The 13,240-nt window shown below is 38.2% G+C and overlaps 6 protein-coding genes across 6 annotated transcripts in view; 1 reads left to right on the top strand and 5 right to left on the bottom strand.

The window, feature by feature from the left end:
• LOC104743722 (protein RETICULATA-RELATED 3, chloroplastic-like) overlaps positions 1-640 on the bottom strand; it is an 8,483-nt gene extending 7,843 nt beyond the window's left edge. The window contains exon 1 of the mRNA XM_010464799.2: positions 507-640. The gene's annotated coding sequence lies outside the window, so the exon portion shown is untranslated. The remainder of the gene's footprint in view (positions 1-506) is intronic.
• Positions 1,548-3,222, bottom strand: LOC104743636 (protein RETICULATA-RELATED 2, chloroplastic). Its single transcript, XM_010464719.1, has one exon. The coding sequence runs from the start codon at positions 2,794-2,796 to the stop codon at positions 1,786-1,788; it is 1,011 nt and encodes a 336-aa protein (XP_010463021.1). The 5' UTR covers positions 2,797-3,222; the 3' UTR covers positions 1,548-1,785.
• Positions 3,301-6,308, bottom strand: LOC104743557 (KH domain-containing protein At3g08620). The gene is made up of 7 exons (XM_010464646.2): positions 6,022-6,308; positions 5,828-5,916; positions 5,111-5,262; positions 4,522-4,638; positions 4,325-4,441; positions 4,094-4,237; positions 3,301-3,699 (listed from the first exon to the last, which is right to left on the bottom strand). Exons 1-7 carry the CDS (start codon positions 6,099-6,101, stop codon positions 3,553-3,555), a joined length of 846 nt encoding a protein of 281 aa, XP_010462948.1. The 5' UTR covers positions 6,102-6,308; the 3' UTR covers positions 3,301-3,552.
• LOC104743472 (NADH dehydrogenase [ubiquinone] 1 alpha subcomplex subunit 1-like) lies at positions 7,383-8,758 on the top strand. Its single transcript, XM_010464573.2, has 3 exons — positions 7,383-7,573; positions 7,702-7,822; positions 8,485-8,758. The coding sequence occupies exons 1-2, from the start codon at positions 7,466-7,468 to the stop codon at positions 7,789-7,791; spliced, it is 198 nt and encodes a 65-aa protein (XP_010462875.1). The 5' UTR covers positions 7,383-7,465; the 3' UTR covers positions 7,792-7,822; positions 8,485-8,758.
• LOC104743388 lies at positions 10,281-11,984 on the bottom strand. The gene has a single exon (XM_010464502.2). It carries the CDS (start codon positions 11,680-11,682, stop codon positions 10,714-10,716), a length of 969 nt encoding a protein of 322 aa, XP_010462804.1. The 5' UTR covers positions 11,683-11,984; the 3' UTR covers positions 10,281-10,713.
• The window catches only part of LOC104743285, a 7,637-nt gene continuing 5,070 nt past the window's right edge, over positions 10,674-13,240 (bottom strand). Inside the window, exon 2 of the mRNA XM_010464416.2 lies at positions 10,674-10,713. The gene's annotated coding sequence lies outside the window, so the exon portion shown is untranslated. The remainder of the gene's footprint in view (positions 10,714-13,240) is intronic.

Raw genomic sequence — 13,240 nt, 5'->3', positions numbered from 1 at the left:
AACAGATACATGAGTACGAAATTGAGAATCGAACCTACAACGAGAGTGGAGAAGACGAAATCGAGCTCGTTCAATCCGAAATTAGGGCGTGACGCCATATCACCGAGAACACAAGCGCTAAGTCCTACAATCTCCTCCATTAATACCTTAAAAGGGAATTGAGGATCAGCTGCAACTCGTGATCTCCATCCTTGGATGAACATCCCAATTGGTCCCCACGGAGACGATTCTTCTCCTGCTTCACCGCCTGAACCACCATCTCCTCCACCACCTCCGCCGCTTCCGCCGCCGTGATTACCGATGCTTCCGCCACCATCACCGCCTCCGGCGCATGGAACCGCGAGTTTTGGAGAAGAGAAATTAGTGTGGAGTGAACAAACCGATCCTTGTCTTGGAAACGAGACTCTAGTCGTCAGATCGCGTGAGAGGTTGATCACTCTAGGCAATCGAACACTGCTCTGATCCGATTTCGCCGATATTTGAAGCTTCGCTGCCATAGCCGCCATCTTTATCGAGAATGGCCGTTAATGGACGAAAGATCTGCGATCCTCTCCGAGAAATCAAAAATGGCTTCCTTGAGTGTTTGTGTTTTTGTTGGCTTTGGTGAAGTCGTGTGTAACCTCATCATCTAATGCTTTAAAAACCCTAGTTTTTTTTTTTTAACAAACAATCAAAATCAATCGGCCCAAATATCACACGTGCGAAACTAAAGCTGTTTCCGAGCCCCCACGTGGCCGCATCACTCAACTACTTCACCAACTTAAACTTAAAACTAAACATATTTTTAGCTGACCACCACCATTGTTGATTTTTTTTCTTTTATACTAACTAAAGTATGATTCACTAATCTTTTGAAAAATATTAGCATTGAACTTTCAATGTTTTTTTTTTAGATGAATGATTCAACTTTTTTTTCGCCAATATTAATAGCACAACATGAATAAATCCAATGAATGTATCTTAATGGTTTACAATGCATCAACCATCTACTAGACTACTACCGATATACTCACTTTCTTTCTTTCGTCTTTAACGTTTTCCTCTACCGACATACAAACAAACAAACTTTTGTCTCGGTATCTCATGCTCTGTTTAGCGTCCTGTTTTTAGGGGATCTCATTGCATTATAATTCAAAGGGGAGACACTACCGCTTGGCCCCCATACTGTTGGACTTCAGCAAAGTGAGCTCTCGCTGCTTCTTGGTGTAATGACTCATCTCACTCATCCTAAAAGAATACCAAGCATTCATTCTCATATGGGAGATGAACTTAAAGTTTGAACCCACCAGTAGACATTTCCACTTTGCTGAAGCAGTAAAAAAATAAGCAGTCTCCGATATACCTCTCTCTATTCCATCTGATAAAATGTTGACTGATGAGACCACCTTAACTATTTCTTCTTCCACTGCTTTTAAGTTTCTTCTTTGCTTTCATTCATATGTTCGACTACTAGCTGTTCTTTGGAATTCAGATAGTCATAAATGGATCTTTTTGTCAAAATGAAGTTTACATGTCAGATATAGTAAACCATTCAATCGTCATTTGTGAGTAATAACTTGTTTTTTAATTTTATTTCTCGGTTGTGTCGATACAGAAAACAACAAAATTGACCCTACCAATCACATACAAGTATTAGACTCCCACACACAAACACACCAGAACAAATGTCTTTTGCTTTTGTAAGAACGTGTAAAAAGGTTTCAAACTCAAGAAGATGCATCTTGTGCCTTCCACCTGTCAACAACAGTAACAACATAGCAACAAAAAAAAACTCTATAAGAGATTTCAATCATCCTTCTCCTTCTCTGCCATCTCTGTCTTCTCCTCCTCCACCACCGACTGTGATCCAGTCATCCTCGCCAATACAACAAACGACATTCCTCCCAAAACATTGTTCACAACCCTCAAAGCTATCACACCTGTCTTAAAAACCAATGGCGGCAACGACTTTTCCAGCAAGAACTCAGCCCCATTCAACGTTTGGTACCTCACATTGGCGCTCACTCCCATATGCGTTGCCCAAGTCAAAGAATTCAACAGCGTCGGAGGGGGCTTGTTCGGCGTTTCGAAGCTCGGGTCCATCTTCTTCCTCAGCTTAACCAACCCATTAGAGATGGCAGTTCCAACAAGACCTGCAGCTAATCCCACGGTCGCAAAAACCATTCCTTTGTACACAAGAGTCCCAAAACGGCTCATAACGGTGAAGCTACCCTGTTCAAACATATGGCTGGAAGGACAGCTTCTAAAGATTCCAGGCAGCAAATTGGAGGAGCCATGAGATACTGCAGAGGGAGCTAAGAGGTACATGAGTGTGAAATTGAGAATCGAACCTACAACGAGTGTGGAGAAGACGAAGTCTAGCTCGTTCAATCCGAAGTTAGGGCGTGAAGCCATGTCACCAAGCACATTGGCGCTAACTCCAACCAGCATCTCCATTAGTACCTTGAAAGGGAATTGAGAATCAGCTGCAACTCGTGATCTCCATCCTTGTAAGAACATCCCTATTGGTCCCCATGAAGACGATCCTTCTTCTTCTGCTTCACCCCCTGAACCTCCATAACCACCTCCTCCTCCGCTTCCACCGCCGTGATTACCTATGTTTCCAGCACCACCTCCGGCGCTTGGAAACGTTAGGTTTGGTGAAGAGGTGTTGGTGTAAAGTGAAGAAACCGATCCATTTCGTGGAAACGAGACTTTAGTGGTTGGATCGCGGGAGAGGTTGATCACTCTCGGCAATCGCACACTGCTCTGATCCGGTTTCGCCGATAAACGAAGCTTTGCCACCATAGCCGCCATCTCCTCTGTACTCACGGGAGTGGAGGAAAAGATTCGTGATGAATGAGAAAAGTTGAACTTGAGAGATCTGAGATCTGAAATCTGAAGATATTTAGACGGAATCACGAGTCACACTCTGGTGAAAAATTTGGGAATCTCGTCCAACTTTTTTATTAAAGAAACCTTTTCTTTCTTTTCTTACAAAACAAACAATTAAAAAAATCAGTCGGGCGCAATTTTCACAGTGAAACCTAAGCCTCTCTCTGAGTACCACGTGTCATGTAGTCAACTACTTCACCCACCCCAATGTCCCGATTCAGAAATCAGTACACAAACATGGTTATGTCTTTTTGCAGAAAAAAACATAGTTTATGTCTGTTGTTTGGTCTTGTACTCTCTCTCTCCTCTGTGCTCAACTAGCTAACCAAAACACAACTTATGCTGCCTAAATTAAGAAGATTACATTTTGATTCTCCTCCTGAATTGGTAGGCGTCTATCCCCAAATATATATTACTAGATCTCCATTCCAGAATCAAGAATACAATTACTTCAACACATGAATAAATCCACATTATCTATCTTAATGGTTACAATGCATCAATCTCTGGTTAAGTAGGAAACAACGGGACTTCTCTTGGTGCATTGTGCTTTTTAGCATCAGTGCAGATTAAGATGGTAAGCAGAAGAGGACCAAGATCAGACGCAACTAACACCACTAGGCTAGTTATACACATAGACAATACTCTTTTTAATCACTACCTCTCAATGGCTAAGTCTTAGCGCCCTGTTTTTGGGCGTTTCATTGCATTTGAATTGAAAGGGGAGATGCTACCGCTTGGCCCTGGGCTGTTTTCTCTCAAGTTTGAATTCAGCAACGCGAGCTCTCGCAACTGCTGCCTCTTGATGTAATCCTGTGACTCATCCTGTAAAAAATATGTAAGCATGTTATGTGGCTAATATTAAGTTATCTGACAGAATAGACTTTGATTAAAGAAAAAGTCTCTAACTCTTGACCAATGACCAAACCAAGATCTCGACCAATTTAGAATTCCCAAACGAACTTCTCCTAGCTCTCCATTCAAACCTTCAGCTCTCAACTAAACTGGCGTAAGGTCTGGTACCACCTCCCTAGTTACTACATACTACCCCAAAACTGAGACTTATATATTTGGGAACTTAAACCTTGCCTAGCTAATACTTAAAACAGGCATTTACCACAGAAAATAAACAAAAAAACCATTAATGAACTTGTTGCCAAACTTCAAAGCAATGTGGCCTTTCAAAAGTAAAATGAGAAAGTATGTTAAAAAGACGCACCACAGGTTTGACCAACTCCTCGATAATTTCTTGGGCCTGCCGCAGCTTTAATTCCACAATATCAACAGGAAGATCAGCTTCAATGAGGATATGTAGCTGCTCATTGAGATGCTCATAGCCAGGCTTCCCTTTCAGTTTCTCTTCCTAGCAGCAAACATATAAAAGCAAAATATGAACAAAATCTTTGATGAAGGTCGTTGGGAAACAGAACAAGTGGTAGGCATCCCTTACTTTGTCAGGATCCTTAATTGATCCTTTCCCTCTAATAAACACACGGCAACCAGTAGTTGCTTCCACTCGCTTCAATGAGTTCCCTCTAGGACCAAGAAGCCTTCCCACAAAATTGAACTAACAACCAAAAGCAAAAGAATGCTTATTCACCTTACTTCCATTGTCTCAAAAGAAAAAAAAAAATCGGCAAAACTTACATTCGGATAGGTATCAACTGGAAGATCTAAACGCAAGATACGCTTCACTGTGTATGAACTTGGGCTAGCAGGCGCACCTTGCCACTCCATTGCCATTCCATGAGGACCACCTATTCTCTACAAGAAATAGAAAACTAATATTTTTTAGAATAGTTTTGAAATGAGTAACTGGAACTGAAACCTGGTTTACCAACCCAGTCTAGTTCAAGGGTTCGCAGGGTCTCTACAAGAAGAAAAAAAGTTCTACTTGGAGATCCAGAGGGTTTTTCTAATAGCTAGACAGTAACTTCTAACTTTTGAACGTGTAATGACTATAGGCTACAGATGGCACCACATATTCAAACAAGGAGATGGAGTGCTAAACTCATACCTTATATTCCTTGCAGTAGGAATATTAGGCTCCTCCAACAAAAGAATACATGAGCCATCCCTACATATTTCATGTGGAAGTGGGTTTCAACCACAACCCTCAGTTAAGAAACTTTCTATGTTCTATTAAGGGATAAAAAGGACGCTTCTTAAACAAACAGATCAAGAGAACCTCTAACATAAACGTTTTGTAAAAGATACTAAGAAGAAAAAGGGCTACCTCTGGTGGAAGACCATTCCAACCAATTAATCCAGCACCAGGAACATTAGACATAAGATTTGGTGAAGCCATTGGACTAGGACTTCGATGCCTCAACCTATCAAAATCGGTAAACCCTTGGTTGGGCATCACTCCGGAAACCCGGAAAATTTCTGCATAACCAAAAGAGAAAGAAATAAGAGAATATCATGGTACCAATAAAATAACGAGTAAGAAAGACAGAACAACATCTACTTCAGGATTTACAAAATTAAACAGAGATCATATCACCCACTGGGACTGTATATAACTAAATACATATGTAGTCATGGTTCCTCAATTTGATCATCTCAAAATTTTACTTTACATTTGAATATAGTTAACAAAGCTGAAAGCTTTACGACCAAAACAACAAAAGCTATCAAAGCAAAGCCACATAAAACAACAATAATGCCTATCTCCATTATCTGACCACGGAGAAGACACCATTTTTAACTGAGATAATACAACTAATAAGCATCAAGACTCAGGAGCATGAACTATCGACAGCTGATAAAAGTACTGTGATTTTTTAAATATGAGCAAAGATCCAATTGTGTGATTCAGACTGAGAGTATTAGGACAAGTCATCAAAGAGAAAAATGCTGCATAATCAAGATAAATATACAGCAAACATCAACTTCAATTTAAATAAAAAATATTGTAGATCTAATAAGGAAGAAATGAGAAGAGTGAGACCTTGATTTAAGAGTCGGCTACATATGGGTAAGACTTGCATGAAAGGTCCAAGCTTTTGATGCTCTGCTAACAATTGAGATAAGTATTGACTACAGAAGACAAGCAACAACAAAAAAAAAAGAAAGGAAAAAGAGATAAGAGATTTGATCAAAGAAGCAATAAGAGAGAGGTAGGAGAAGTCGAAAGAGAAACACCTGTCAACATCGGAGGTAGTTCTAATCTGGGGAGAAGCGGCTCTAGAAGGTGAGAAGTTGTAATTATACAGACCAGACATGCTTGGTGGCTTGTGTGTTTTGCGGCTATTAGAAATAAAAAGACGAAGACGAAGAACAAGAAGAAGAAGAAGAGAGAGAGATTTTGCGGGATAGAGTGAGGAGAAGAAGGGTGTTGGTTGTTGTTGCCGAGGAAGAGAAGGAAGAAGTAAACAGAGTCGTCACAGGAGCATTCGATTAAAGAAGGGTTTGATTTGTGTGTGTGTGTAAATAAATAAAAGAACTAGACAAAAGTTTGAAACACAAAAGAACAAAACAAAACAAAAGAGAAACTTACCGAAGACGAACGTGGGATTTTGTCAAACATCTTTTGTGAAAATACTTATCTTTAACCATCATTATCATTCAATCTTTATTTGGTTTGCTATCATTCATCTCTTATCAGTGCAAATACATTTAGTAGAATTTGCTCTAAATAACTCAAAACACCAACAAAATTGTAAAGCCAACATCCACAAACTTTTTTGTTCTTGTAAAATTAGTTAACACAAAATTATCCTTGAATTTCTTATTTAGTAACAAAACAATTGCATAGGTTATGAGACTACTATATTTAACCTTTTTTACCTCCTTTTAATTACTTTTGTTTCAAATCTAACTCTAGAGTCACGTTTTTTACAACCAAAACCCTACTTTAATTTTCGCAGCTTTTATGGCCACAATTTCCGGTTCGTCTGTGGCGTTACTTTCTTCATGCAAAATCTGACTTTAACGCTCTACAAACCGTGTCAGGCAAAAAATAAATATATCATCAATAAGCAGAGATTCTAATCTATAACGTATCTGACAAATAAAACGACTTAGAGATTTCCTGTACATATTTTCTAATTCTTTTTGTGTATCTTGTGTTTTAAATACCCAATTTGTAGTTTACGAGTTTACTTTTACATAATTACATGTCTTCATATGTTGCTTGATTTAGTCGCATTTAAATCAATCGTGTTTAAGATCTTCTATATAAAACATTGCTTGCAAGAGTATACCTTAGTGCCTTCATCAGCCACCTTCAGCTTGTTGGGGTTAAACTGTTATTACCAGGGAAAGCTGTAGAAAGTGAAAACCAAGCATTTATTTACTTGTAGTCTTGTACCTAGTACCAACTTTGGAGTCATGGTACTACCAAGTACTGTGGGTTATCGAGTTGTTACCACTTACCACTGAGAGACAATCAAAAGAAAAAAAAACGTTTTTATTGGGATGTATTGGGCTTCAAGATTAACATTTTTATTAAAGAAAAAGCCCATTAATGTTTCTCAATTGAGTCCTCCTCAGTAGTAGAGGTCTCATCTCTCTCAATCATTAACTTTGGATCTTAACACAGAGAAAGAAACCACAATCGAAAAAGGAAAGAGAGAAGACGAAGAAGATGTCGTTGGTATGGATGGAAGCGTTGCTGCCTCTCGGAATCATCGGTGGAATGCTATGCATCGCGGGAAATTCTCAGTACTACATCCACAAAGCTTACCATGGCCGTGTATGAGATTTTTTTCCCCCTTTTTTCTTACATTGCGTCTCTCTCCTAGGGTTTGCTCCGTTTGATCCGATTAAGTTTAGTGAGCATTTGAATTGATGATTTGATTTTTGAATTTTGGGATTGAGCAGCCTAAGCACATCGGCCACGATGAATGGGATGTAGCTATGGAACGACGCGATAAGAAGGTCGTCGAGAAAGCTACAGTTCCTTCCTCATGATCAGTTTTTATATCTCTTTTGTGTCACTCAGGTTTGTGTTCCTTCTCTACTTAGGTTATTCGATCTGCTTTCTCTGAGCTTCTTTCTTAGTTTAGTCCTATTGGATAGAGCTATGATATTGCTTGTTGTTTACTATGGAAAGCCAATACAGCTTTCGTTCGTCCATGTATCGATGAGAATCAGTAGACCACTTCTGTTGTTTTCGTTAGGTTAGCTACATGTGTGATCACTGGAAAAGCTCTGTGTTTTCTTTTTGGGATTTCGAAAATGGAAATACTTTAAGATTTTAGTAAGATACCTTGTGGATTTGGCTTCTGTATCAGTTATATTAAGCAATAAGCAGATGCGCAATTGCTGAGTTCTTTGTCAGTTTGAAGCATTAGTGTACTGGTTTGATTGTTATTCTGTGTAGAAGTCCTTTAAGGAAACGAATAAGATCCTCAGTCCTGGGTACTAGATTAGATTATCCTAGGCACCTTTGCTAAGTTTTTTTGCCACTTGAAGCTTTTGGATGGTGGTTTGTCATGTCTAGGAATGACTGAGATCCTGGTTATGGTTCTTATTTCTCTGTCATGTGAAGCTCTAGGGTAGTGATGTTCTGTCTTCTATGCATAAGAAATCCTCCCACTGCTTTCTTTTTCTTCCTCTGGCTTGCGATGCTAACTCTGAGAGTAACATGTTGATGTGATATAGGTGGTTAAGATGAACACTTGGGGCTGACAAATAAAGTGCATTTCAGACGATGAAGAAGAAGAAGCTGGGGGATCTAAGACTTTCATTCCCATTTGATTTTCCTTGGACATATTAAAAGTTTTCAGAAATCAGACCGTAATGACATTTGGGGTTTATTAACATTTCTCTATTTGTTGTGATATTTTGTATGCTTTTGAGTTGCATGATACACTGTACTGTACTACTCTCTTGCTGTGTGAGTGAATAAATGCGTATCTGGATAGATAGCTCATCCCATGCATTGTTATACTTCCAGAAGGATTATTATCATCTTCAGGTGTTGGATTTGTTGCTTGGTAGGAACGAAAATAGGACAGGGTGTGTTGTTAGAAAAGCATAAGACGAAAGAGGGGAGACTGTGTAAGATACAGGAGAGTCCAACGAAGCCTTGTGATGATGAATCACATGGTTTAAGACTTTGGCTAATAATGGAGGATGGATGGTGAATGAGAACGGTCAAAGCCTCTGTCTCTGCTTGCAAATTCACATGGGGTCCCTTCGTTATGTCCCTTTCAAGTGGGCTCGTCTCTTAAATTTTCTTACTTGAAAATGGTCCCTAAACCCTTTCTTTTTTTATTAGTTTGTTCAAAGGAATTTTTCTTTAATGTCACCAAAATCGATCTTACCAACCAACATGACTTACATAGATTCACTTCTAATTTCTCCTTAAAACGACACAAGCTTCTGCCAAATTACAGCTCCTCAGGCGCAGAGATAGAGAGAGAGAGATAGTTGTTCTTCTTCTCTTTACTTTTTTTTTTTTTCATGTGTTCACAAACAAGCTCTTGATTCTCTGAAAACTTATAAAATCAAATCATTTTTTCTGTTCTTTTATATACCATCCATTAAATCTTTGAGGTTATTATTTTAATGAAACACCATCCATTAGATCTTTTAAGATTCGATTAACCACAACTGAATATAAGCAAGAAAAATAGGAAAAACCAATCCTGAGAGGAATCCTCTCTTTACTCTTTAGTGAAAAGGAAGCTTGTTTTTTATTTTACCGTTGAAACCTGACTTTGATGAGTAGAATTCTTTAGCTTTCTCATAGAACAGATAACAGAAAAAAGAAGAAAATAGACGAATATTCTACAATTGTAGTTTCCTTTTAACAAAAAAGACTGGCAATTATTTGGTAGTACATAAAACACAATTAATAGGAGCATTTATATAACAGTGCACTTCATCTTCATTTCGAAACACAGACATTTTAGCTTATGAAATGATGGGACAAATAACATCTCCTGATTATCTGCAGAGGTCAGAGAAGATACTGCAATGTTAAATTTGCCATTTACATTGTTGTCATAGCATTTTTCTTGATATGAGCAAGACGCCATAAGAAGTCCCAAGCCAGGGTAACTTAGTCATGTATTCACATTAACTCCATACCTGGTAGTGGGAATTGGGAAACAGTGTTTTTCCAAATTGCAATATCCATGTGAACGTGCTTACTTTTCATAGAAAGTAAGCAAAGGAGACAGTTTGGATGTAAACATAAACGTTGTAATATAAATCAGCTTCTGTAGTAGTATACACTGCAAGCCATCTTCTAAAGAAGAGACAGAACAAACGCAATCCATCCTCCAATGTTCCAAAAAAGATATTCTTTTGATGGTGCTTTTCTAATATAAGACATAGTTCGGGTCAACAAGTTGCATGAAGCATATAACTACAACAAATGTTACAACTAGAGTAACAAACACTTGAATCTTAAGAACAAACTAGTTTCTTCTATAAAGAATGCTAAGCTCAAAGTAACAGAGTTTGAGTATAGATGAGATAATCATCTTCTTCTCAACTGTCTGCTTGTGAGACAAAAGATGTTGTTGACATTATTACAAAATAAAAGATCAAAGCTTTACAGCAAAAGTAGTTAGAAGAAAACAAAGTGAGTGCACTCCAGAAGCAATCCCAACACTTTTCATTCCCATGAAGAGAGAGAGAGCCACCAAAGTTTTTTTGATTTTGAGAGCACAAAAAAAAAGAAAACAATATTACTTATTTCCTTATCACCAGTAGAGAAACAAGATGAATGTGGAAGTATCAACTTGCTAACCACAAAGAAAAAAATAATCAGAAAAGAAAAACACTTTACCAAAAGAAGAATAATTGAAGAAGGAAAAAAAAAGACAAAGATGATCAAGAAGATGTGATGATGATGATGATGATGTACACAAAGATTATCTAAGCTGCGTATTCCGTTTCAAGCATGGGTTGTGTACGAGTAGTAGTAGCTGTAGGTGCTCTAGTTTCACCGACCTGAGTCATCCTCAGAGCTTCCCCTGTCTCTCCAGCTCTCTCCATCTCCCTCATTTTCTCTTGCTTCTTGTAATTCCGACATCTCAATACCAAAAACAGCAAAAGCCCCAACAGTAACAATCCACCAACCACCGACCCAACGATGATCCAAGTCTTGGAATTGTTGGAATCAGAGCTCTTCTTCTTCTTCTCTTTCTCCCTATCCTCATCCCCTGGAGGAGCTGGACTTGGAGCAGATGCAACAGATTTAACCACAACTGAGAAATGTCCCTGATGCTCAGTCTCGCATGTGTTCCCAGGCTGAATCGAGTCGCTGAAACTCGCAACACCTTGTGAATCAAATCTAACACACTTAGCACTAGAACCTTGTGGGATTCGTTCCAGATCAGAGAAATCGATTCTGATGGGATCACTAGACACCTTCAAATCAAGCTCTGGCAAATTAAGAGCGGAGAGATTCTTGGCATCGTAAGCGAGAAGACCCAACACAGGCGCGACATAATCATAACCAGACAAAGGGTAATACAAGTGAGAGAAATTAGCTAGGTTTTGATAAACAAGGACAAGCCTTGTCACATACGGCTTGACGATAACGCCGGTGGGAATAGAGAACTCTTTAAAAGGAGTGAGTCCGCGTTTTCTAAAGCTTCCGCTTCTGAGTCTCATGGCAGCGAGTTTGATCCCAGTCAAATCGGAAGGAACAGTACCTTCGTAGAGAATGCCGGTACGAGGACGAACAAAGGCTCTAAAAGAGTAATCTTGGAGAAGAGCATCAAGAGAAGAAGAAGAAGAAGACGAGGAGGCATTGGGTGGTGGAGGAGATTGAGCTAGTAGACGAATCGAGGAGAGAGAGAGAAACAGAAGCAGCACCTGGAGACAACAGAGAAACCCCATTGTTGTTTGGGTTAGCTAAGTTTTTACTTCTTCGCCTCTGGGAGCAAAAAAAAGTCCCCAGGAGGCGAGGCAAGAAGCTGTGAGACTCAGTAATAAAAGAGTCGCCGTCACGTCTCTTGAGTGTTTGTGTGAAGAAGAAGAAGAGTTCCAATAAAGGGGCAAAACCGGAATTGGAGTAAAGAACAAGAACAAATCGAGGGTTAGTAAACAATGGGGGAGGGCAAAGCGGAGGAGAGAGAGAGTTAATGGTCGCCGGTGGAAAAGAGAGAGAAGGGAGGAGAGAGAGAGAGATTAGCCAAAAGGACAAAAGGGAGAAGAGAGAAGAGTGTTGTCGTCAGTCCCATTTGTTCACAAAAAAATTATACTATACAGCCTGTTCATCTGGTTTTTCTCCTTTTTTCCCCCACAATTAAAAAATAAAAATAATAATAATAATATATATTTTTTTTTACTTTTCTTTTTCGACCAATCAAATTGATACATTGCGGCATTCAATTTCGCCGTAACAGTTGTCCGTCTACCCCCCCCCCCCTGTATTGTATCTCTTTTATACATTTACTCACTGTATCATTCATTCTTCTATTCTTTTTTTTTTAATCTTTCTTTATCCTAGGCCCATTTATATATGGACTCAACTTTTTGCCTCTGGCCCATTCCAAATTGTTTTCTAGCCCACTACCGCATTGAGCCGACACATTGAGACTAATCAGACTATTGAAAAAAAACACGGCATCATCTTAGGGGTAGCTGTTGGGTTTTAAATTAGGGGTGTCAAAATGGGTAGAAATCCATGGGAACTGTTTGTCTATTATTTAAACGGGTATGAGTTAAGTTTTTATATCCATATAAATAAATGGGTTTTGATGGGTTCGTCCAACGGATTCGTGGGTTTATCGGGGTAAACCCATTAAGATTATAGATTACCAATGGGTTGATTGAAAAATACAAAAATAATATATATATGCATATAATATAATATAGATATATATTAATATGTAAATATTTTCTTTTTGTAACTAATTTATATAAAATATCTAAAATAAATGTTAAGTTTTTCTAGTTTGCTAAAAACAAAAAAAAAAGTAAACAATAATATATATGTCAATGATCTAAAATGAATGTGAAAGTTTTCTTTAATATCTAGATATTAACTTTTTAAGCTTGAAAACTTTGGTTGGTTTTATAATTCTATTTTATATAAATATACTAGATGCTTCCGCATGCAACGCGTGGGTTATGGTGTAATTGGCACTTTCTTGTTTTTTTTTGTCTTTTTCGTTTTCTCTTTTGTATTATTTCATTTTAATTAGGCATATACGGGCTTTGCCGTCACTTTTATTTATACACTATATGTTTATACCATTTCGTTTAGATGTGTATAATTGTGGCGTTTATTTTTTATGAATTATGAAGATGTTGTTTCTTGTTTTTGAGGATCCAATCTTATCATTGACTGATATTGTTTCTAATACATTTATTGTATTATAGATTTTCTAATTAACTGCTTATGTAAACCCTTCATACGTTGATGTTGCAATAATAAGTTATTTTTTTAAAA

The sequence above is a fragment of the Camelina sativa genome, chromosome 1 (assembly GCF_000633955.1).
Source record: "Camelina sativa cultivar DH55 chromosome 1, Cs, whole genome shotgun sequence".
Taxonomy (NCBI): domain Eukaryota; kingdom Viridiplantae; phylum Streptophyta; class Magnoliopsida; order Brassicales; family Brassicaceae; genus Camelina; species Camelina sativa.
This window is presented reverse-complemented; position numbering and strand designations above follow the sequence as displayed.

What these genes read in the sequence shown, in the direction of transcription:
- LOC104743636 (XM_010464719.1), bottom strand. Translation starts at nt 2,796, where the DNA reads ATGGCGGCTATGGTGGCAAAGCTTCGTTTATCGGCGAAACCGGATCAG.
- LOC104743472 (XM_010464573.2), top strand. Translation starts at nt 7,466, where the DNA reads ATGTCGTTGGTATGGATGGAAGCGTTGCTGCCTCTCGGAATCATCGGT. An exon ending in ACAAAGCTTACCATGGCCGT is followed by an intron (nt 7,574 to 7,701) that starts GTATGAGATTTT and finishes GGGATTGAGCAG; the next exon opens with CCTAAGCACATCGGCCACGA.
- LOC104743557 (XM_010464646.2), bottom strand. Translation starts at nt 6,101, where the DNA reads ATGTCTGGTCTGTATAATTACAACTTCTCACCTTCTAGAGCCGCTTCT. An exon ending in CAGTTGATACCTATCCGAAT is followed by an intron (nt 4,442 to 4,521) that starts GTAAGTTTTGCC and finishes TTTGGTTGTTAG; the next exon opens with TTCAATTTTGTGGGAAGGCT. An exon ending in AGGAGTTGGTCAAACCTGTG is followed by an intron (nt 3,700 to 4,093) that starts GTGCGTCTTTTT and finishes TATTTTTTACAG; the next exon opens with GATGAGTCACAGGATTACAT.
- LOC104743388 (XM_010464502.2), bottom strand. Translation starts at nt 11,682, where the DNA reads ATGGGGTTTCTCTGTTGTCTCCAGGTGCTGCTTCTGTTTCTCTCTCTC.